This window comes from Cheilinus undulatus, linkage group 8 (assembly GCF_018320785.1).
Source record: "Cheilinus undulatus linkage group 8, ASM1832078v1, whole genome shotgun sequence".
Lineage (NCBI taxonomy): Eukaryota > Metazoa > Chordata > Actinopteri > Labriformes > Labridae > Cheilinus > Cheilinus undulatus.
This window is the reverse complement of record NC_054872.1, coordinates 46,965,538-46,990,769: the sequence shown is the minus strand read 5'-3', so window position 1 is coordinate 46,990,769 and position 25,232 is coordinate 46,965,538. Positions and strand designations below refer to the sequence as shown.

At 38.6% G+C, this 25,232-nt stretch overlaps 1 protein-coding gene across 3 annotated transcripts in view; it reads right to left on the bottom strand.

Annotated features, from left to right (window-relative positions):
* LOC121513313 (SREBF chaperone) overlaps window positions 1-24,940 on the bottom strand; it is a 57,441-nt gene extending 32,501 nt beyond the window's left edge. The window contains exons 1-5 of one of the 3 annotated variants that reach the window (XM_041792975.1): window positions 24,789-24,940; window positions 11,620-11,820; window positions 4,844-4,964; window positions 3,722-3,879; window positions 856-1,076 (exon numbers count right to left, since the gene is read on the bottom strand). In XM_041792975.1, coding sequence (XP_041648909.1) covers window positions 856-1,076; window positions 3,722-3,879; window positions 4,844-4,964; window positions 11,620-11,741 — 622 coding nt within the window. In that variant the 5' untranslated portion in view covers window positions 11,742-11,820; window positions 24,789-24,940. Of the gene's footprint in view, window positions 1-855; window positions 1,077-3,721; window positions 3,880-4,843; window positions 4,965-11,619; window positions 11,821-19,120; window positions 19,318-21,204; window positions 21,283-24,788 lie in introns of those variants that run through there. The other 2 variants (XM_041792974.1, XM_041792972.1) reach the window with 2 other exon arrangements.
* Between the last annotated feature and the right edge of the window lie 292 nt (window positions 24,941-25,232).

The following is a 25,232-nucleotide window of genomic DNA, read 5'->3' as shown; positions in this document are numbered from 1 at the left end:
GCACTGATAGAGGTGGAAAGTAAAAGAGTATTGTGGGACCCCACTGCTTGGTTGTGGACTGCAGAGGCATACTTTATGATCCAGGTTTCTAAGGCAGTCTGACCATCCCTAAGTCCACTGTGACCAAGAGTTATCGGCCTGACTGCAGCAGCAGCCAAACTGTCCTCGACTCCAACTCCTAAAAAAACCCTCTCACCTCTAAATCTCTTGAGCTGGAAGGTGAGGCAGAATGCTGAACTGGCTTTGGCCACACAAGGAGGGGGATTTGGTCACTATGTCAGTGGGTAAAGTTTCAGAGAGAATTCAGTAAGTTTCTAGGAAATAAAACTGCTTGTTCTCCATCAATATGAAAGCTTCTTAACCTTGTGATACCTCTAATCCCCAGCTCACTAGCTGCCTATGATTACAGCTGCTTCATGTTGGCAAACTCTTTAAAACAAGGCATACACAAGTCTCTGAATAAATTCTACTGCTTTGTTTTGCACAATTGTATTTTAAACATCCAGTAAGTCACATTAGCCTCTGTTTTTCAAACTGGATTTTGGCTGTGGAAATGCAGGGAAGATCAGGGTTTACCGTACCAACCATGCCGGACTGTTCTGAACCAAAACACATTCCTTGATGGAAACTCCAAATGTAGCAAATTCAAGCAGGTTCATCAAATCTGAGAGGTTGATAAAATCACACAACAATCATGTGGCTTTAACTGCCAAAAACTGTTGGTACCATTTGCACATTTATCTTTGTTTAAAACTATACCTGCTCAGAGTATGTCAAATCTCATGGATTTGATTGATGCAAAGATAACATAACCAGGAAGACACTTTCCACAAACTCTGTATGTTGTTTACCAACCTCTTAGAGTGGCCGACGTGTGCAGGCCTTTGGGTTCATGTTTCTGGATGGTCTTGAGGAGGTCGGCATCTGAGTCGAACAGCTCCCGTTGGTTCTGCCAGTAGTTGCCGGGGGAAACAAGCAGGCAGCCATGCTCAGGCAGCACCGACTGCATCCGTCTCAACCCCGGAAACAGGTCCGTCACCTGGAGACACAGAGACTCCAGACTGCGGACCCCAGAGCTGACAGAGGAGAAACAAGAGGAAGACATAGAAGGTGATGCTGATTTGAACAACAATCACAATTACAAAAGGCTGCAGTTGCAAGTATTTCTTTAACAGCATAAAATAAATAGGGCTGTCAAACAGTTTACTTTACTTATAGCAGTTAATTAATAAACTTCAAAAGAAAAATCACAATAATCATATGATTAAAATTGATTTATTTGGTATTTTTAAACAGTTTTTAAGTCCATAATGACCATTTAGAGATTTGTTTTACCAGTGACTGGAGTAGGTAATCAAATTAATGTAAAGGGAGACATTTTTATGCATATTTTATGTGCTCTGGAATCATGAATTTTACTTTAAAAACTGCTATAATTAAGGAATAAGCAGGAGTGCACGTAAAATCTTAACCCATTAAGGTTAAGAGTAAAGGTAAGAGATTTGTTATGCTTTAACTTTGTACTTTTTACTGTCTCAAGGTAAGGACACTTCCTGCTTGGATTAAAAAAGCTTTAATATTGAATTGATTTTAAATCTACCACAAGAAGTTGAATAATTAATTTTTGTTGATTAAAAGTTACAATATTAACAAAAGAAAGGGGAACTAACAATAGATCAGAAGGTGAACGAAGATGGCCCAAGGGCATCGTGATTAATTGTTAACACTGAAAGTCCTAAAAATAGCAACACTACTAACTATTCCTCGATTCAACCATGCAACTGAACAAAAGGGACAGTAAAGATACCAGGATGTTTAATAAAATATTGTCAAATGATTCTTTGATTAAAGCATACTTTCCACATCAACTGCGGTTATTTCCAGGAAAGACAGGAACCTGTCCAAAGAAATCCGCCCTCATATCAGTGTCTGGTACAGTACAGCTGTCAAACAAACAGTGGGCTGAAACACAGCATGGGGATTGCTTCAAAGTTATTTTTGGAGGTCAAAGTTAATTTTTTCTCTTGACACATGCTGCAGGCAAAATAGTTTTGGATCATGGCTGGACTTGCATAACACGTGCGAGGACACACACCTGTACTTTCATAAAAAGCAGAGATTTTCCTCAAAAGCAGCAGCCGTGAACTAGTCTGGATGGCGGGCTTTATTTCAGCATGCCTTTATCTCCATCATCAAACAAGTAATGGTTTGAATTTCATGACAAATGCCTTTATTTATGGGGATTTTTTTGCCTCTCAAATAAAGTACAATATTATTTTCTCTAGATTTAAAAGGTAACTATGGTTGGGCAAGAGAAGTTTAACCATGTTAACTTCTGCAGTGAGAACCAGAGATGAAGTTCGTGCGCTTAGCGGAGACCTTTATTAACCAAATATCCAACCAACCAGTCAATTTTGGCAGCTGTTTTTAATTTTAGTCTTATTTTTAGTCTTTAAATGAAGTGCATTTTAGTTTTAGTCACATTTTAGTCATTTCTACCCTTTTTAGTTTTAGTCTAGTTTTAGTCCACGAAAACTCCCAAACATTTTAGTCTAGTTTTAGTCCATAAAAAGTCCGCACATTTTAGTCTTTACTTCTTGTCCAAGCATTTATTTTCTAGCGTGTTCTCGGCACTCTTCCAAACCTGGGGTCCCTGTTTTCTACAGCTGAGAGGAAAAAAATATACAGCTGCATTGTTTTTTTTTAACAGATTTACCAACAGTGGAGAAATATCACAGATTTTGAATGTCCCACTAAAACTACATTACATTTTAGTCTAGTTTCAGTCATCTTTATGAAAACTAAACTTAGTTTTGGTCAGTTTCAGTCATCACAGATCTATTCTTGTTAGTCTTAGTCTAGTTTTTGTCATAGGAAAAAAAAGACTGTTGACGAACATTTTCAGTCATAGTTTTAGTCGACAAGACTAACAATGCAACCAACAATAGTGATTATATATAAATTAGAAAAACAAAACATTTTCAAATTGTTACAAATGGTTTATCATAAACACTCCAGTTTTAAGTAGATGCTGCATTCGGTATGTTTTCTGATTGCTGGATATCTTATCTTAACCACATACACACTCTGTATTATTGTTATCCTGCCACTTTGTTAAAAAAAGACATTTACATTTGAGTGGACAAGATTAGCCTGGTTAATTGGTGACTGGATATGTGCTCCAATTAAGATCTGTGGAAAAAGATGGCTTCTTTGAGCCAATGACATTTGTGTGGTTGGTAAAAGCTATCATTACGACAAACAACAGGTACGTTAGTGGCAGATGTACGTAGAAGGAGCAGTGCGTTGATAAAGTGATGAGAGCTAAAGAGTCATGGACAGATCTCTCATGAAGTCATGTTGCTGTTGGCTGTTTTCTCCCAGAGTGGTGTATTTGGCCTTCGGAGGAGTTGATGGCAATGACGAAATGATGTGTGGACCTTCTTGTTTATACTACAGAGCTCTGTGTTGATGTTTTCTCCACATTTATTTAGTTTATATAATTCTTATTATCCCCAGCTACATTCTCATCTATTGTTATTTAAATCAGAGGCAGGATTGCCTCTGGATCATTAGTAGGTCCGTGTGCGACATATTTGTTATTCTCGCTGTGATTAGTGAGTATTTGAGTACTGGAACAATAAAAATCCCACCGTAGTATAATAACAGCCCCAGTTTTTCCAGTCTTGGGTCATGCAATAAAGCATTTGTGCTTGTTTACCTATCAGAATGAACATGGTTACGGATCTCCTCCAGCAAGCTAAAAACTCGACCAAGCGGTGACCGAAACACGTCCACTGGCACCAGACTGCTATCCCACGGAGACACCGCCGCCTTCACTAACACCTGCTGAATGTAGGCAACTGGAGGACCCCGGTACTACAACACAAACACAAAGAGCATGTAAGAGCCACATTCAGACACAACATGAAACCTTCTGTATTCTTAATCAGCCACATTGGCAGGTAGTCTATCATATGGCAGCTTTTACTTTAACTTAGAATGCTTTAAGATTCTTGTTTTCCTCCTCAAGCACTTAAAGAAAATTAAAACTACTGCTGACAAGAAAACGAGCCACTGCTGTGTTTTATCTTTATTATTTATGAGCCCCTATTGTTGCAAAGCTGTACGTCTACCTGGGTCTGACATCCAGTTTAGACTGTAGGTTTAGACTTCTTAGTCAATGCAGGAGGAGATGAGTGGATTTAGTGTGGATAAAACTCTTTATATAACACTTCATTCATCTTTAATTAAGTTCATATTAACTTTTGTGATGATATGTTGGTTTTATAACCTTAGCATTAACAAAAACAGGCTGGGAAATTCCATTAAACTTTGCTGAAAGATTGTTGGCATTGACTTCAAAGATTTTGGTCATGTTTTTGTAGAAGGAGTCACTCAGAAGGCAAAGGCCATTCTGGGAGACCTCAGCACCCTCTGCATGCAGAGTTTAGACGTCAGCCAACACAAAGGAGGTTTACCTTTGTCAGGAGGGCCAAATCGAACAGATGTCTGAGGTCATTTGTTCCATCAGCTGTTGGGTTTTTAAATAAGCTGCAGGCTCTGTTTCTATTACACATACTTCATATCACTGACATTGGACTTTGTGTGTCATTTCTCACTGGCAATTTATCATGATGAAATTCATTTCATCAAATTCATGTAGTTTTTTTCTGTATTTGTGCATTGTCCATGATATGTAGGACTTTTTTGCAACTAAATTACCCCTTGGTGACAACAAAGACTTCCAAATCCAATCTAATCCAATCCAAAAGACAATAATTATAGAAAACAACATGAGGACAAGAATAAAAGTATATAAATGCATTTTTTCCTGTCCTACCCAATCGGGCCGTTCTCCGAGGTCTCCCTTAGGCTCATGGGAAGGGACGCTGTAGTCTCGCACCCCTGTGGTGAACTCCACAGGGCCCGTCCCGGGCAGGGGAAGCCTCAATAACGGATAGCTGGAAAAGAGAGAGAGAGAGAAAGAAAGGAGGGGGGAGGGTCACAGGGTGCATTTGAGATATGAAACAAGTGTGAGAATGACTGAAACTCTGACAGTGTGCCAATTTGATCAGACTGAAATGTTTTAGAGAGGAACATTCAGTCCAACAAATGTTGCAACTGGAGCATGCTGTGTTTTTTCTGATAGAGGGTTGTTTGCTCATCAAGCAGGGTCTGTCAGTCAGGATGTCCATCCAGCTATTCACCTATACAAACCCATATATACAGTACATTGAAGAGCAGGGGGCTGTTCTAGCAATGTACACCCTGAAAAATCAAAGCATGCTGCTTGGTTAACCCAGACAGCTTCTGTTGAGTAGAACCCTCATTGGCAAACAAAACTGTATATTCATTTTGCAATAAATAGTAATACATGACGATTTCCTGACTGAATTGTACTTGATTTAAAGAGCATCTCTGCCGTTCTGTCTGGGGCTTTAACAGGATATCTGCTTGAACGGACTGACCAAATTTACAGGAACTTACCTTTTCATTACAAAAGTTTTAACAACTACTTAAAGGTGGGTTTTAGCTGATGAATTGTGCGTAATTCCAAAATGATTAAAGAAGCAGACAGAAGCACTGATCATGGTCAAAGTATTGATTGTAAACACTGTAAGTTCTAGCACTTACTGCTGAGTGTATCTCTATTAAAGCTGTTAATTTAATGATGAGCACATCATCTCTGAGTACCTCTTCAAAGTGTGAGTCCCTACTTGTTGTGTTGCTTGAATGCTTTTATTATGAAACAGCCATATCAGAGGAATTGGTGCATTTTTGCAATGGTGTAACTACGACAGCTAATTTCTGCCTAGACAAAAATATAAAAGTAAGGGAACTATCAAGAAGCAAAAATCTTAGGTCAAAATTATGAAACTAAGTCATTATTATAGATAAAATTTAAAATGATAAGACAGTAACTCCACACTAAGACCAAAATTCAATTATAAAAAAGTCAAAATAAGAGATACAAATTCATAATACTGACATTAAAAATAACAGAAATATGAGTTAGTTACATTTATGAGATAAGTCAACAAAAGGTAATAGAGATAAAAAAAAATAAAAAATTTGAGCTACAAGTCTTTTTTTTATAAGTCAACTCATGAGATAAAATGCCAAAATTATGAGATAAAAAGTCAGAACTATGAGAATGTAAGAAATAATTATGACAAATATTAAAGGTTATAATTATGAGATATCGTGTCATAATTATTTGATTTGAAAAAAAAAAAAAAAAAAAAAAACAAGTCAGAAATATGAGAAACAAGTTATAAAATTGTTAAATTAAAGCCATAATTGTGAGATAAAGAGGAAAAAATCATGAGATAGTAAGATACAATTATAAGACTTTAAATGTTTAATTCATAATTTACTTATGCCACTACTTACTTTCTTTCTAATTTTAACTTTTTATCTTAAACTATTAGTTTTTCATAATTTTGACTTAATAACTCACAATTCTGACTTCCAATTTTATAATTTCAACTTTTTATCACATAACTATAAACTACCTTCTCTTAATCTCAACTTTTAATATATTAATAATAATGATTTTATATTTAATATTGACATAAAATTGTTCTATAATTACCTAACTTTTATATATTTTTTCTTTTTTAAGTGGTGGAAATTTGCTTCCATGCTTAACAAAACTGACCAGAAGAGGAACAAAACCAGAAACCTCAGATTCAGTTAAAAGCTTCAATGAAGCAACAACTGAATCCAGAGAGTTTTATAAAAAGCATTTTTCAGTGACCTTAAAAACATAAGTTCATAAGGCTTATTTTAGCAGGAAACACAGTTTCCCCTTTGCTTGGACATGATTTAGAAGCATTATCCCTATTCATTTGTGATGTTGTACGAAGAGCAAAAAGAGTACTGTGATATCAATTTCCCACCGCCCAGCTCTATTGTGTGCAAAGCTTGTGAATACATAACCCCAGCCCCTACAGCTTTTCTTCTTTTCTTGCAAGATGAGCCCTTTCAACCTGGAGAGACCTCCTCCCTCTTTCTCCTGGAAATGGGTGGGTAGTTATGAAACAAGTTCCTTTAAAGCCCTGAACCACCTCTTTCTTGTCCCGCATGTGTGTAGGGGGTAACAGGTTCATTTCGAAATAGTGTTGAGCAACCCTCACACATAGCTGGAGGACTGAGCTTTTAGTGGTGGTGGCAGCAGAGATGGGCAGATAATGAAACAAAGCTTAGAAAGATTTACATGCAGTGTCTTTCTGGTGGAGATATGAGCATGTGCCTGTGTGCCATGACTCCATTCTTTCTTTCTGCTTACTGACGAGGGATACCCTCATTGGAGGAGTTGTCAAAGTAAAGCTTATTCCAGTTCTTCTTAGCCACAAATCGTGGGAGAGAAAACCTTCAGCATTCAAGCGTTACTAAGCCCTGGTGTCAGACTGACGTTATTCAAGTCTGATGACATTATCAGCTTTTACAGTAGGTGGTCAAATCGGGACACGTGAAGTAAAGCTGGCCACAGAGAAGTCAACAGGGCAGAGACAAGTCAAACTAAAGTTCACTTTTTCTATGACTAACTTCCAAATGGTAGTCCCACAGTTATTTTCTAGGATAACTACAAACTAAGCAGCATCTCCATACTAAAAACAAGCTGCTATAATTTTTTGATAATGAAGATAAGGGTTTGCACTATTAAAAAAAGGTAAAAGAAGCCTTTAGAGCCTTTATAAATGGCATTCCTAAAAGAGGGTTGATGCATGTGAGGTAGAGAAGCAGCCTTTGAACTAAACAAATCTGCAAACTCATATTTTGTTTGTTCTGGCAGATGCTTCTTGTCCCTCTACAGTTCAGAAAGTCTCCAGCATCAAGAAAGGAAATCATGAAAGGTTACATGCTAAGTATTAGTGGCTAGTTCTAAGTGTGATGAAATTAATGCTTGAGAAAGTCAGTTGATTCCATTTATGTGAATAAGATTATCTGTGTCTAAATGGGAATGTCTTAAGAGACTCCTACACCAGACCTATCAAAAATAGACTTTTGTTGTGTTAATGTTTAATGAAATAGCCCAAGCATTTCAATTTTGTGTCATGCAAGCCTTCATCTTGCATTTCTGCTGAAATGTAAAGTTATGATGTTGAGGGAAATGGCTTTGTTTGAGGTTAAAGGCTCTCTACAGGGGTTCAGCAGCTGAGGAGTAGGTGATAAAGATTTTGCTGAGTCATCAGTATTGATCCATCTCATCAGCAGCTTCCACGTAGGCTGTGTATTGTCATCATGGGCTGTAGTTTAAGACCACGTTGATTTGTATTCCTAGTCTTCAAAAAGGTGTGTATCAGTAGGGCTGGGTGATGTGGACCAAAAACATACCTAAGCAGTTAAAACTGATGCCAAACCCTGCCAGTGTGGTCTGTGTCGCTGCGTAATCCAGCTTGATCTGAGCACTGTAGCAACTGCATGCAATACACAATAAATGGGGGTGAATTTTCAACTTTCTTCTGCAGTATGACTGGGGCAGATGAGAACACTATAGATAATGATATTGGAGTTTTTAGCACAATACTATACTGGAATATTGGTCCCATCAGTATGTAGGCAACAGTCAACTTTTTAGATTAAAAAATATGGGATTCAAGTGTGGCTCATACACTGGATTAAACGATATATCGTGGCATCTTTTTTTCCAGCACAAATACCAGAATGATAAACACTGTAAAACGCCGCTTTTGACCAATGAATGATTACAGTTAAATTTATGAACTATGGGCACCAGTGTAGCTAAGGGCACTTTCACATTAAGCTCAGTTGTTTCGAACTGCGCTGCGGCGCGATTCCTCCCCCTTTCCCCCGCTGGCTTGCTTTCACAATCAATCCATGCCTGGGCCCACTTGTGTCTGTGCTCAGTCTGAAACAGCAGGTGGGGGTATGCACGTAGCTGGTTGGTCTCCTTCTTTCTCCTCCTTGGCGGGGGCCAAGGAGGAGAAAGAAGAAGAAGCTGTCATGGCAACCACTTGGGTCCATCCTGCAGCCAAAGTCCATCCTGCAGCCATGGATGATTTAAAATTACTTTTAAAGATGCCAGCAACTTCGCTCTTCGTATCTGCACATCTACTACAGCTCAAAGGATTAATTGGGCTCGTGCTGTGCAGATAGAGCGGTTTTTGAAGTGACAGGAGACTTTTATTGCCTTTGCACCTCCTCTCACTGACTCCAACTTGTGTTCATCTGTAAGGTGAGTCACAACAGACAGTTTATTGGTTGGATTCTGATGATTTCCGCCCTTTATTGAGGAAAAATGTGAACAAACTGCCACGCTGTGGAAAGAAGTGTAGTATTTACGGTGACGTCATAAAGCTGATACGGCTCTCTGACCTGTATCCGGGTGTGGTTGCATTCACAACAGAGTCCACGTGAATCACACCCGAGACCACCTCCCCAAGTGGGCCCAGGTCTGGTGCCTGGGAGGCAATTTGTTTGCATTCACACTAACCAAAACAAACCGGACTTCGGGCTCAAGTGCACTCAGATCCGGGACAGGGCCCCTAATGTGAAAGCCACCTAAGATAGAGCAGGTGCCCAATCTACAGAGGCCAAATCCTCAATGCACTCTGATCCCAGAGGTGTTAGGTGCACGTCTTCCCCTGCTCTCCTTCTCAGTATGTCCTGTCTCTCTATTGGCTGTCCTACCAAAGTCTTATTTTCAACTAAATAAAACAGCTTGTTAAAAGTTTCACTTGCTTTACCAAATGTTGCCAATGTATTTGTGATATTTAGACTGTGTACAAGAGTTTGCCTCCAACTTTGCTGATCAAAAACAATAAATAACTCAATACTGTGTACAACACTTCTATTTTTGTTGCCCTGGTACCAAAAAGGCAACAGCATCTCCTGATTTTTGCTATTAATGAAAATTAGAAATGCACTGATTGAGAAAAAACAGGGCCAACACTGATAACAACGTTTCAGCTGATTCCCACTACCAATGCTGATATATTTGTCATTAACTCTTTTGGTGGACCACTCCTTAAATGCCGACCTTTTTGCTCACATTTGATCATAAAAGCAGACTAGTTTGTCTAAGAGATCCCTTCTTTTGCAGTGTAAAAATTCCTTCATTTCTAAATCAGCAGGTAGGTGCATTAGATACGAGCTTTTCATAGGTTTTACACAACAGATGAAAAGCTGCAGCTGTTACTGTTACATGAAACATGATGTGCTAATGTGTTGAGGTCTGCCAGCCGATGCTATCCTAATAAAACTCCTCCTACATATAAACACAATAAAATAAAAGTATCACTCCAAATTTAGCCTTAACATTTCCAACATATTATCTTGTGGTCCAAAACAATATTACTACAAGTGGTTCTTACTGTAAACAATCTTTTCACTGAGCATAAGGCCTGACATCTTTTCCTTTTCTAATATAATTTGAACAAACAAAAAAAAACTCCATTAAAAATATATTGTGATAAATCTTAAAAACTTGATATACTGCTTACCCCACTCATCAGTTGTAAAGAAACCTCTTTCCTCTCCATTTCCCTCCCTCCCTCCCTTCATCCATAACTCCCACTGCCTCCCCCTCTCTCCAAGGTCACTGTACCTCGACAAAGGCCTCTTTTGTGCAGAGCCGGCCCCCTCCTGTCAGGCAGATGGAGGGACAGGCCTTCTATTCTCACAGGGCCATTTTCTCACAGCCCTCTGCTCTAGTCCTGCCTTAAACATCCTCTTCGTCAACCTCTTTTCTTTCACTTCACCCCCAGGGTGTTGGTCAGTGGTCCATTTGGTCAGCAGCCCCCTGCTGTAAGGTGCTGTGAGGACAGCACGCAGCAGGTGCATGCATGTTTAAGATTAGTGCCTATTGTTTTTCAGTGCCTTTATTGCTCAAGCCAGGCCAATTCTCTGACCTATGTCCTCTCTTTTGACCAAGACATTTAGCAAGAGTAGCTGCGTGCGTGTGTTAAGTGAGTGTTTGTGTCATAGTGTCGGCAGGGGGGTGGTTGTGTGTGCAGATGGTTCAACACAGTTGAGCTAAGCCAGTTACTTGTCTCCTCTGATAAACCACTTTATCTACAATTCAGTCAGTCAGCACTGAAAGACATGGCAACCTTTCTCTTTAGTTCTCGCTCAAAACAGGTAAAACTGTCTGTCCTATCACTGCCACTTCTGCCAGTCCCACACTAACAAATGCTATGTTATGCTTCAGTAAAAAAAATCTGTATGGTGTCACTCTGTTGTATTTCAGGTTGTAAGCACTAAGATTCTGACAATTGTTTTATTTTATTATTGTTTTTCCATTGAAAAGTGGCCACAAAGAAGACAGCTGCTGTAAATTCTGAAAGATATCTGACCAACTTTTGTTGAAAACAAATCTATACCCCTTTAACTTACCATCAGATCCTAGCTAGCATTCAGCCATGTCTTTGCAAAATGATGGATTGACCAGTCTGTAGAGTAACTTTGCTGCACATTAAGGACACTTCTGCAACTCTGAGCACCCCAGATCAGTTTTTCCAAATTTGTACTTATTTCCGACAACTACCTGTTTTTCTATTGATGCTTCAAATAACGTGCAATAAAAACACAAAATATATGCAAAGCTTTGAGTGAAGAAACATTAACACAAGCCGAAGGCAGGACCCCTACCAGCAGGTGAGGATGCTGGCAGAAGTGAATAGGATGATGGGTACTGGGTAGGAGGCACACAGCAGCCCGTGGCGGTAGAAAGCCGCCGAGATCTTCTCTCTCAGCTGCTCGCGCAGCGTCATTCTGGTGGGCGGGGTCAACTCCCTGCCATTGGGAAGCACTGCGCGGCCGAGGACAGTGCGCCGTGGAGCATCCAGGGACCTGAAGAAGGGAGTCAGACACTGGTTTGAACAATTACTCAGAGAATTACAGAACAGTCAAAAGAAAAGCCATATGTATGATAAACTATCTCATAATCCCCAAAAAAATGTAACAAGTACATCAGAATCACAGAGGATCATTTAACAATCAACTGATGTAGGCATACTGAATTACATGATCCTATTCTCCTCTCTGCAGAGCTATTTTTTAACATACACAAAAAACAAACAAAAGATTCCAGAAATTTCAGAGATGAACTGCATGTGTGAATGCAAACAGACATATTTTTCAGCCTGACTTAACCATGACTCTTCCCCTTAGCCTCCTAGTAACATTTTGGCCTGAAGGTGAGGTTAGTTCAGGGGTGAACACTGTAGGAGATATTCAGGAAAATTCACAGTGAGCAGAGGTGATGATATTTTTGCACACAAATGGTGCAGTTTCTCTGCATGTTACAAACACTCCTCAAACACTTGTCTGTTTGCCGGTAGGTTCTTTTCCACTAGCTTGTCAATACTACGAACACATAGAGTCACATGTAGCATTAATATAGTCAAATACTGTCATTAAGACTTGGGCTGGACAATAAATCGCAAATTAGATCAAACCACAATATGGCCTGCTGCAGTTTACAGAGTAATTGCAATATTTCTTTAAATTGAAATGTGTCATAAAGGCAGTCTAATACATATTTTTTTGCAGCAGAGATTCTATGTATATTATGCAAACATCAAGTGTCATTTTTTGAAAAGGGTTTACAAAAATTATCCTTTTTGTGTTTTATGTATTTTTTGTTTTAGTCTAAATGAGTGACTTAAAAATTATAATCCCTTTGAATAAAGCAACTGGTATCAAATTTACAATATGAGCAAAGGTTACTAGTTCATTCTATCTAATATTGATGAAGCTTAGCATTAGTGTACAGAAGTCATACCCCCTGCTGTGGTCAGTTTATAGCCAACTTAACTTCCCCACCCCAGCCACTTCCTTTATAGCTTAAAGCTTTGCACTCTCATATTCACATTCAGGCTACTATTTTACCATTTTTTGTATAACATGCAAAATGTGCCTAATGCAGCAAAAGTAAAATTGCATAATAAAAAAAGATGGAAAGTAAACATCTTAGCTCTAACTCTATCAGCAGGAGAAACAGCACAGAGCAACAAGAAAACAGGAAGTGATTTCATACTCTCTCTGTTTCAGTGGCACCCAGGATTACTGGCTGGTATTCATATCACCCCTCACCAACCAGATTTTGCTGTATGTAGGACATTTTATGAGACTGGGGAAAGTAAAAATAAAGCTGGAAGGGAAGACACATCTTGCAACGCAGCCAAAGTAGAATACTTCTTCATGAATCAATTTATATATTTTCTGTGAAATAAAATGCTGATGATTGGCCAAATGCCAAATAATTACCTCATTAGTCGGCTAGGACAATAATCAATCCAGCTCGGTCACTAATTAACTGTTACACATGCAGCTCACCTGAAATGATTATGGATGAAATGATTAACATCAAGTGAAACATTTCAGTATGTGAGTGATGGTATTTGAGCATCTTTGTAAATACTACTAAATGAGCAGAAACACACAGAAACATATCTAGGAAACAGGGCTGGGCAATTAATTGCAAATGAGATTAGGCTAAATCGCAATATGGCACACTGCGATTTACAAATCACAGATGTTGCAATATCACTTTAACTTGAATTATGTCAAAATACCAGTTTAATAAAATCATTTTTTTGCGGCTGCAGAGATTTTATGCACATTTTGCAAACATTCAAGTGTAAGTTTTTAAATGGTTCACAAAAATTGGCCCTTTTTCATGTTTTATGTAAGTTTTTCTTAATTAAAATGAGCGACATAAAAACTAAAATCCCCACTAAAAAAGCAGTTGATATCAAAATTGCAATATGAGCAAAAATAATTGCAATTATATATATTTTTTTAATCATTCTGCCCTTGTTCATGCTAATATTGATGAAGCTTAGCGCTATTTCATGTCATACCCCTAGCCACAATTGGCTGATAGCCAGCCGACAGTGATTATTGCCTCCTAGCTCCCACAGCCAATCACAGCTCTTCCTGTCAACACAGCAGTCCATTTTAGGGCTGCAGTAATAGATTCTTCTTGTAGTCGAGTACTCTATCGATTCTTCTGACGATTAATCGAGTACTCTAATAAGAAATATTGCATTTTTTAATCAGTCACTTTGGGTTTTTCAAGAGAAGTAGTACTAGACAAATGAGAAAAGAAGCTGGGTCCCTTAAATGAAGTACTTCTATATTAAAAATTGGTATTATACTTTAAAGAAAATATAATTTATAAAGTGCAATGAAGTTCTTAATGACAGTTTAAATTTCTTAACGTTACAAGGAAAGGAAGTTAAATAATGACATTAGATTATGCCATATTTGGGGTTTTAAGGATCCTCTCCCAGGAAATTTTGGGTGCCAACACTTTATTTCTTCTGTTGTAGTTTATATTTATATTCCAATTTGTCATTAAAGTAAAGGGACAAAATCATTTTAACATCCTCTAATTTATACATGCGTGTAATATTTCACATTATAGCAACAATAATCTCCATCATTCACACAGTGGTCTGATGATGTCTGAAAGGTGAACCTTTAGATTACAGGAAATGGTCTATTTTCAAAGCGTGTTCACTTTTAATTTTAGCACATTTTTGTTTGTGAGTTCATCCACCATAAAAATCTGACCTTTTAAGACCATCCACAGACATGGAGGACGCATTTTAAGGGATAAAGCTGCTTCTGTGACCTGTTGAATTCTGACTACATGATGTTGAACTTTGACCTGTTCAGTCTCAGTCAATGTCTGTGTCAATAGTGTGTTTCTATTTAATGGGTGTCAATTTATTATCAATATAAGTCTTATAACATTATTTGGGATGTTGACACTTTTTGAAAAATACGCTGCAATCAAGATGTTAGTGTGCTGAGTCTTAAATAATTTAGAATTAAATGTATGACATGCGCTCGTGGAGGGGGGGGGCTTAAACAGGACTTGAATCGTGACACCTGACGGCGTTCCGTGAAACCGTCGGACCAAAATACCAGAAGTTTATGAAATTCCCTTAAGTCTGCAGACACAAACTAAGCGCTGTCTCACTCCAGCGAGTCATGCAGGCAAGATCAACTCTGAGATCTGCACCGGCATAGTGCCATATCTGCCTCAACTTCTCTTCCTTCGTGATTTTCACGCCTCGTATCATGCATGTCACGTTATAGTAACAGCGAAAACAAGTACATTGTGCCTCACAAATAGCCGTCCGTGTGAAACACAGCTCGCCGTGCAACAAACGGCGCGATGTCCAGGCTACAGTACGGGCGTATATAGATACATGACTGATTTAAGAGAAGCCTCGGGCAGATAATTTGCCTCGAGGAATTTTTTGATTCGAATCACCCAAATAATTCGAGGAATCGTTTCAGCCCTAGTCCATTTCGATATGATGCACTTCTCACTATCCCTGCTTGCACTAATGTTGATGCAAGCTGCTTCTGGCCAAGCTTCACCTCCTCCATCCCAGCCTCCTCCTTTACAGCCTAAAACTTGTTGCTCCCTCCTACTCAGACTCATGCTACTATGAATGAATCGCTTCTGAATAATTTCGCAGCACATTGTCATAACTTAGTTTCACATAACCTTGTTTTGAATCTTTGTTTCAATTTTCAAAGTTCACCCGAGCAACTGATTATAGAAAATATTGGATGAAGCCAGCCATGTGGTTACTGAATGGTCTTGTGATGCCAATCTGCAGCGGCTGCCATAAAGACAAACTGTTCCAACCAAAATCTTAAATTATTAGGCTGTAAACATCCTTATTTTAGCTGAAAAAAAACAGATGAACATGGAGTGGCTTCATTTTTCAACCACAGAGGTTGCTGCTTGGTTGGAGCTGTGCTTGCTGCCCTCAGATACCCGCCTGTTAGCGTCTGAAAAAATACTTTTAACAAGAGGCTGCTCATCCTGTGTTTTTACTGGTTTAAAACATCCATGAAAACCATATCAACAATAAACAGTGAAGGGTCATTCCAGGACTCAGTTTAAAAGATTTCAATGCTGTTGCTGCTGAACTGCTCTGGGAACACATATGCAGCTTAAATGAACAAAAGAGCAGAATATCAAAATAATAAAAAGGAGGTCTTACTCCCATTTTTCTCAGCTGATGATAACATTTCAACTTTTAGAGATACACCATAAAACTTCTGACAAATTCCCATTGACACCTGCTGTAAAAGATGAAATTCTCTCATTTTCAGTGCAGTCAGCTGGCATAAACAGTTAAAAGTAAGGCTTGTCTAACTTTGAGAAAGATGTGGTACATACATGCTTTTTCCATGATTTGCTTCAACATATGCAAAATTAAGCTATGACACAAACACACACTCCAGCTCTTATAGGGGAGCTCTGTCCTACACTCCTAATTAGCTACACACTCCATGTGTAAGCCCACATAATGTTGACTAACACATGGTGTGTTTTTCCTTCAGACCGGCTCATACTGAGATCACATGCTCAACAGAACTTAAACACACAACTCATTCAGCAGCAATAAAAAAAGGTGTGGACACATTCCCACCAGTAGGAAACAAGCAACTCCGGCTGAGCAGCTACCCTCAAGCAAACATATAGTCTCAGGGATAACACCTGGGTAAAACATCACAACCACCCGGTTTTCTGATGATAAGAGCCTTTTGTTGCTGGCCATGGTGGGTTAATCCAACTGCTGTTTAGACAAATATACAGAAGGAGAAGGTGAACAAAGCAGGAGACAGAAATATAAGATAGAAGTCCCTTAAAGTGTATTCACTTCTGCAGGAATGATTAACACACCCACATATAAGTCAGCTATTTTATAAACCAACTGATTGTGTTTTTATGTTAAGAAATAAAATCCCAACCCGAGCTGCAGACTTGGCTTTGTCAAATTGGAGGACATCCTCACCACTTTGTTTTTACACATTGTGTTTACCCTCACCATAACACTGACATTCTATTCAGGGCTTATAATAATGTTTAATAATTCATAGATCAACATGCTGCAACAGGTGCCTCTATACAGACACTGCAGTCCTCAATGAACTAGCTGCAAGTTCAAATCCTGATCCTGGTCATATTTAGTGCATGTCCTCTCTCTTCTCTCCCATATTTCCTCTCTCTCTTGAGCTGTCCTGCTCAATGATGGCAAAGGTAGAGATGTTCCGACGCCATTTTTTCCTTCCCGATACGATTCCAGTACCAAGGTGTTGGGTATCAGCCAATACCGAGTACTGATCCAATACCAGTGTGAACTTTCTGGACTACCTGTGCAGACTAGCAAATTACTTTAGACCTACAACTGATTCAACAAATAAAATTATAATGTACAGCATCTCCCTTAAAGTTGTTTTGCCGCTGCAATTCGAGCATTCGAGCTAGCGGTAATAAACAATCGCAATTCAATTAAATGGATAAAAAAGGACATTCAATGTCACGTTCACTGGTGTGGTTCTAATAACTAAAGTCCTCAAAAGTCACACGAGCTTCAGCCTCACTTAAAAATGCTGCCAACAGGATTCAAAAGCATCAATAACATCAATGGGATGGCACAACAGCTAGCTAGGGGAGGAAAAACAGGTTAGAGGCAACAACTTATAGTTCAAAAGTTATTTCACTTTTGATAAACTCTGTCACTTCTTGTCGTGTACAACAGCGCTGGTCTGGAAGGCATTTTAGCGATCACGTTCAGAGAAAACCGTCACGCAGCCACCGTTCTTGGCTGCTGTAGTGGGTCCTTTGGTTTTTTCCGCTGCTCTAAAACGGTAGCCGAAGAAGAATTGATTTCCAGTTTATAGCGCTAACAGTTAGCATGGCTAAATGAAGCAAAATATAAAGCTAAACCAAACGGTATCAGATTGGACGATACTAATACCTGCATTTTAAGCAGTATCAGACATATTTCTGACACTGGTATCAGAATTGGAACAACTGAATGCAGCTTAATGGGTGTGGCTCTCCTAATCCTCCTCTCAGGCAGCTGATCAGGAACCTGGATTTTTCTGGTACTTGTAGGAATTGTGGACAGGCCAGAGGCACATCTTTTTGTTAGAAAAGCATGAAAAAGTGATTTTTGCATAATATGTCCCCTTTAAGAGATGATTCCTATTCAGGTTCTACAACCATAATTTTCTCCCTACAACAAACCTGTGATGGCAAACTCAACTCATGTCTGAGCATCAGATCACAGAAATATTATTGAATAGGTCTCTCTGTGCTCACTCCTCAACCGCAGATGTAGTTTTTAGTTTCATTTTTCTCCTGCTATGGTGTGTCAAGCTGCTCCTAACTATGCCACATTTCCTAATGTGGGGGCTAACAACAAAATCACTCAATAAAAATAACTAATATTAACTTTTATAGTAAAGGACTTGTCAGAAATGTCATGTTTATCATTGCTATAACTTAGCTTTAGCTGAGAGGCCTAAATTGTGAGTGTAGTCACAGGATAAAACACACTTTTTAAAAGTTTTTTAAGCCATTATATGACTTGGAGAGAAAAGAACACACTTTTTTGCTGATGTCTGTCACATATCACTCTTCTATGCTAAGGCAGCATCAGTTTTGACTAGTGTGCAAAACAACAACAAATACCTAGCCAGGTAGAAATGATCAAGATGATTCAAACAGAGCATCAGGATTGGAAAGAAAGGTGATTTATAAAGCACTCTTTTAAGTAAGGAAGTGAAACAAAAGCCCAGATGGCTTGTTTGGTTTAAAAAGAACTGCACTGACACCAACTCAACAAAAACATTGAACTTAGGCCCAAGCTTAGTCAAACCTCTACATTGCATAGAATCAAAGTAATGACAGAGCTCTGAAAACTGTTTAGCATCAAAAGTCAAAGTACAAAAAATGTGAAATCTCAGCCCAAACTTCAAACAAACTCAGTCCCTTCGGTTCCTCATACCAACTCAATCTCCTGTTGACTTTTCTACCCAATCTCAGGTCTTGTCTCTCTGTTTACCCAGCAGACAGGTTCAGTGCTGCCTATCAGTGTTTGTAGTTACACACTGCTCTATTACAATGTTTAACCGGCCGTCCTGCTGGCACACACTGCTGCTGGATTTGTACTGTGTCTAATCCTATCCAACATTTCCACCTTAACAGCACTCTCTTGCTCCAGCTTCTCATGTGATGCCAATAAGCAGTTAACTACGCCAAAATACAACAACCCAGCTCTGTCCCATCAGCTGCTACCACACTGCACCTATTAAACAACTGTACCTGTTGATGTGAGGCCAGGCTATCTCTCTGCCTCGTTGCCAGTTATGTCCCTTGAAAGCAGCAGCAGCATTGGGTTGTTTTAGCTGAAGCGGTGCCTTGTGGTTAACATAAATCTCCCCTCTCGACTCAGGCAGAGTGTGCGACTGCTCGGCTCGTCCCCCCGGGAGCAACGGAAACATTCCCTGGGAGGAATCCACCTCAGGAGTCTCTTGATCTGCTGTTATAAATACCCTATACAGCAAAAACAGCAAGCTCCTGGCAAGCTTGCACAATAGGATCTAAAAAGGTCAAAAGGAGCTTTGAAGTGAGGCTTTTCTGCTCTCTGTTTCTGCTCTCGGCCAAGTTCAGGTCCTGCTCGCTGTCCAACGAGGGGAAACTTTCAGTGACAGCCTCCATCTCTCAGCTATCTGCCCAGTTCGCTGCGTGCTGTGCCGCTCTGTGGGTGTAGCAATGAGACCTGATTTGGCAAAAGGCTCAGCAGCATCTCCGTCAGTGAACTAATCCGGGATTGAGCCGATCGGAAACACAACATGCAGGGCGCAGGGCCTATGGCCACCCCCTGCTGCCTGCCTCCTCCTCTGTTCACAGCCTCTGGGCCGTTTGTGTTGTAGGTTGCAGCATGTCTAGACAATCAGAAGCGTGACAAATAGAGGGAAGCTTTATATGCAAAACTTAAGACTTGTCACTGGCAGAAGCAGATAAACTGTTGGTTTTGGCTCATGAGTTTGAGTTCTTTTTAGCTTCTCTGGCAATGACCAGCAACTGAAATCCTTTTTGTCAGTATACCAGCCACTTCAGCTGCCACCACAGGCTTCCGATAAAAACAATAATAAAAGATAAGGTAAAGGGTAGAGGGGAATCACAGGAGTGATTACTTGTTTTATTACATGAAACAATGTACTGTTGCTGCAGGTTTCTGCTCTCTTTAAGACTTTGTTCACCTTCCAGGCACTTTGAAAGTTGGTGAAGTTGTGCCAGAGTTACCCACTTTATCTTACTCACACTGTCATCTTGTGGAGACCCAAAAAAACCTTTTAAGTCTCCAAGCCACTTAATACTCGAGTCACTTGAACCAGAGCCATTTTAACTGAATGGTACTGAACAGTAACCTTGCAAAGCAGATGGATACACGCGTTTGCCTGTTTCTCACTGGTGAATCCATCTTGCAAAGCTCCCGTCTAAACTGTTTGGGCCCAGTTAGAAAGTGACAGGACCAAACAGTGACGAGGGACAGTACTTTCAGGCGAGGCGGAGTCGTGACTTAAGCAATTAGCAATAAGAGGCCGGTGCAATTATGGCGGAAGAGCTTAGCGTGGATGCTGCTAAAGCACCATTTTTATCAGAACTTGATGACATTTCTTCATTAACAGAAGAAGAAAGAACAGCAGTGAGTTGTCTTCTTTTCAAAAACGACAAAAGTCGTGTACTGACATGTCTATAGTCGCCATGGTTCGCGATATTCCTCAGCAGCTGTGCACATCAGTCGCGGCTATGTCACGTGTTTTTTTGCTCTGATTGGCCCGTAAAGATGTGACAGACAGAACGTTCATCCAATTACACTCCAAGTGTTTTTTTTTTCAAATCCTCTGCCCTTTCCCAAATGCTTAGTATGGTTTTCCAGATGGATGTGTGAAACAAATCTATCCACTTAAAAAACACATTTTCAGTATACTGTGCAACTCTAGTATGCTTACTTGTCCGTTGTATTGCGCCTTTCAGCTGAGGCATGCAAAACATATTTCTGCAAACCCAACAAACCACAGACAAATCTTTATGGCAAGAGTACGGAAAACATCTCTATGCCTCTATGCCTGTGTAGTAACTAATAGCAGAACAAAGAATAGCCTATATGAGCTACCACGTGAAGAGCCAGCACACCCACTTGCAAACAAAAACACAGCTATAGCATGACAGTCTGTCACATTGCAAGCGCAAATTAAGTTAGGGAGATCACTTTGGGTCACTGCAGATTAATTATATAGCTGCAGATTAAAAATGGAGCTCTCAGTTTTTTAGGATGAAAGACACTTAAAAATTGATTCAAAGTGTTTGTACGTTTTGACATAGTTAAAGTACCAGCTTACCTCTTTTCCACACTTCCTAGAATACCCAGCTTGAAGGCATCTCCAGGGCTTAAAGAATTAAAAGACATTATCCGGAACTTTCTCTATCCTCTACATGCCAAATGAATTGTCTTCAAGCGAATCACCGTAGGCCAAAAGCTTCACACATATCCACAAACATTCCAGAGAGCATTAGGCCATGTCCACCATCCGTAGCATAACTGCATCACCATTCAGCACCATAGTTGCATAATGTGGAGGCATGCTCCTTTGATCAGTTACTCCCATTAGAGCTGCTGTAAACGTAGTGACAGGCTCACTGTGGAGGAGCAGATTACAGCAACCCAGCCTTTTACAACCACAGCTGTTGACAAAAGAGGGAAATGCCCTGTAAATCAGTAACTATAATAAGACGATGCATTGCAGTTAGAGGATTTCCACACCAGGATTTCAGTGCGACTATCAAGAGGAAGAAGAAAATGTTCATACTGGAAATCTCACAGTCCTTGGGCAACATCTTGCACAAAGGATACGGCTCTTTAACCGCACTTTAGAATTATATATGAAGATATTTAACAGAGGTGGAAATGACATGATGACTCTAAATATGATATGCAGTGTGCTCTAAATGTTTCATAATCAAGATAATATAATGATCCAGTGATCCAATTTGCACTGATTGATTTCTTGCACAACAACTATATAATGATAACACCATGATATCATCAGATAACCTAAAGAATACAAAATGCCTCTACAGAGGTTCAGTTCACAATTACTGTATTAATTCATAGAAGTTCACCTCTTATTTAAGGCGAAAAAGCAGCAACACACAAAGATGAGCTTAAATATCTGTCCAGAGATTTTGTGCAGTTATATTCTTTTCCATGTAAATCTACAAATCTCATTTTTGATATGCACACATTTTGTTAGAAATACTTATAATAATCAATTTATTTCAGGACAATATCACTGATAAAATTCACAAGAGAAAGCATTGGCTCAACTTTTATGGGACTGTCAATATTTTGAACCCCCTCTTATTTCCCCTAAAATACTTTGTGAAATGTTTTCATTTCTAATATTTTAGTTTTTTTAAAGTATAGTGTATTGGTGTTAACATTTCTTCTACTTTCAACACACACGTAACTTCCTGTACAGTCTAGATCACAGGCCACATGGTGACATCGCTATCATAAGACAGTGAGCACATGCAGGGATAAAGTGGCTGATGCAACTCTGTCGCAACATCACCTGCCAGGGATAAGCTAGCACAGTGCTATAAAGGATGCCCATGGAGGGACATGGACGCCTCTGGCATCAAGTAAATAAAGATCACTTTGTATTTAAGGGTGGAAATATTAGATATTAAACAAATAGCAGGGTTGAAGGGAAGGTTTTACTTAAGACTGAGTCATTTTGAACACACCTACTGGAAAAGAAATGTTGTACACCACATTAACCATAAAATATTTGTTGATTAGTCTTCTGTCTTACAGCACCTCAACCAGCATACAGCTTATGCATGGCCTTTTTCAACATGTTTAGTTTTAGTTTCCAGTTTAAGTTTTACATATGACAAGGTGTAAAAAAAACCACTGAACTGGAGCATGCAAACTATATTCTAGTTTATAACATTTCAAAGCCATTCAAATTTTCACATATAACCCTGATAAAGGTCTTGTTGCTCTCTTGGAAAGGTGAATATACTTTCATGACTGAATGGCATTTCATAATGTTGGTGACTGTTCTTGGTTCAGAAGCTAACTGGCTCCTTCTAACTTAGCAACCAGTATCATTCAACCTACACCTTTGTATAGACTTAGTTAAATTAGGCGGAATAAATGCCAGCTTACAATGAAAACATAAACAAGAAAACCATCTGACTGCTAGCTAGCTTGCTAAGGTGCGTGTGCCACTGAGTGAAAATAAAATCTGTCACCATCAACCACAAGCATCATAAAAATTCTAATGGGGGAAAAAACAACACAGAAGTTGCCAAGCAACCCAAACATGCGTCAATGTGATTGGACAGTGATGTGCAAGCTGACTCTGATTTAGTATTTGGTTTAGATCTGTTAAAGCTGCTGACATCAAGGATCTGATACACATTTCAGCTGATCATTGACAATAACACGCACCAAACATTTTTTTCTTTCAACCAAAGTTTGGATTAAACAACTTAACTTAATTATTTAAATAATTGTATTAGTTTATTATTATTATCATTATTTTTATAAGTAAAAGTAGTTATCATTGTATTTCACTCTTGTAAATGAGATGCTAAATCTCAGTGATGTTAACCTGGTTAAATAAAAAACATATTATTATTATTAATATCAGTAGAGTTATTATTTGTTTATTATTCATTATTTATCATTGTAAGTTATTTTCTCTTATTATACAATTATTATTATCATTATTTAAATGTATAACTTTATTTTTCCTATTTTTATTGTACATTTTTTAAGCATTTAATATTTCTTTGGTTTTGATTATTTTTATGAATATCTTTATTCAACCTTAACTTTGAAAAGTAGATCATTTCTGGCACATAAATCCACGTTCAGCCATAAATGTAAAATAAAAATAACAATACAAAGAAGAAGACTAAAAACTAGATCGAACTAACAATTCAAATATATAAAACATCTTGAAAAAAAAGTGTTGCTTTAAAATTGTATTAATTTGCTTGCTGTTATTTAGCTTAAACTTTTATTTGTTTTAACATTACATTATTAGTAATTTATATATATTATTTACTTACATATAATATTACCAATACATAATACACGTATATAATAGAATACGAAATATTTAGAATATAATAATTTTCCTATAAATATACTCTAAAATTAATAGAAATTATTAAATTTATCAGTGTATTACTTACCAATTTTGTGATTTATTCTTGATTTTTATCGTTTTTATAACAAATTATTTTGTTTAATGTAAACTCCAAAGCACCTGTTATCATAATTTATGTTTGTGCTATTTCTATTGTTGGTGAATTTTTATATTGTATGCTCCTTTGGCAACATTACTTTATTTTCATGCTAATTAAACTTGTCAATTTTAACTTAAAGTTATTTTCATCATCTGCAGGCAACTTGTCAAAGCCCAAAGCTAAGAGCTAATAGCTAGCTAGCCTGCAGGTGCGTAGCTAACTCTGGCTTCTTAATAAACCCTTTGAACCTGGATCCAAAACATTATAAAGCTTAAGAAGGCGTACAGTGGTAAACAAGTGGTCCACATGTTTGAAGAGGTTAATGATACTAACGCTTTCTAATGTGGCTGTCACTGAGACACTGGGTAGAGCTCTCAGCCAACAAACATGAAGTTAGCTTCGTTAGCACAGAGATGACGTAAAATTGAACAATATGGTCTGAACTACCTGTGTACGATTGCTGATTTTACAAAACAAATTGGTCCCTGTGAGTCCAGTGCCTGTTATCTCGTTGCTATGGCTGTAACAACGCTTACCTGCTAATGTTATGTCATCAGATAAATCAACAGCTCCCATGCTCTCCTCCGCAGAAGAGATAGCTTACATTAGCATGGCAGCTAATGCTAAAGGGATGAAGCTTTACTGTACACACACTTACCTTGACAAACTTCAGAAAAATATGCTCAGTTGTGGTTCTTGTTCAGGTCCGGTCCTCCTGGGTAAAAAGGACGCTGTGATATTCCTTTGTTTATGGAGATAAGCTAAAAGCTAACTCGAGTGTGATGCCGACATGCAGTAGCAACGTTTCATATCTACTAATTGTCAAACAGCACAGACCTCTCCACTTCGACCTCTCACACTGCAGCGATCACAGCAGAAACAGAGCGACATCTAGTGTTTATTAAGATAATTACAACTACTTCAACCTAGATTTTAGGTCAGTTTGTGAGAAAAATATTTTCATCCTTTATTTGTCATCCTCATTATTTTCATTATCTTGATATTAACCACTCATTTCCTTTTTTTTTCAGAACCACTAAATAATAATAACAAAATACACAACTGAATGCTTGCAATACTGACAGATAGCAGGGTCTTTAGG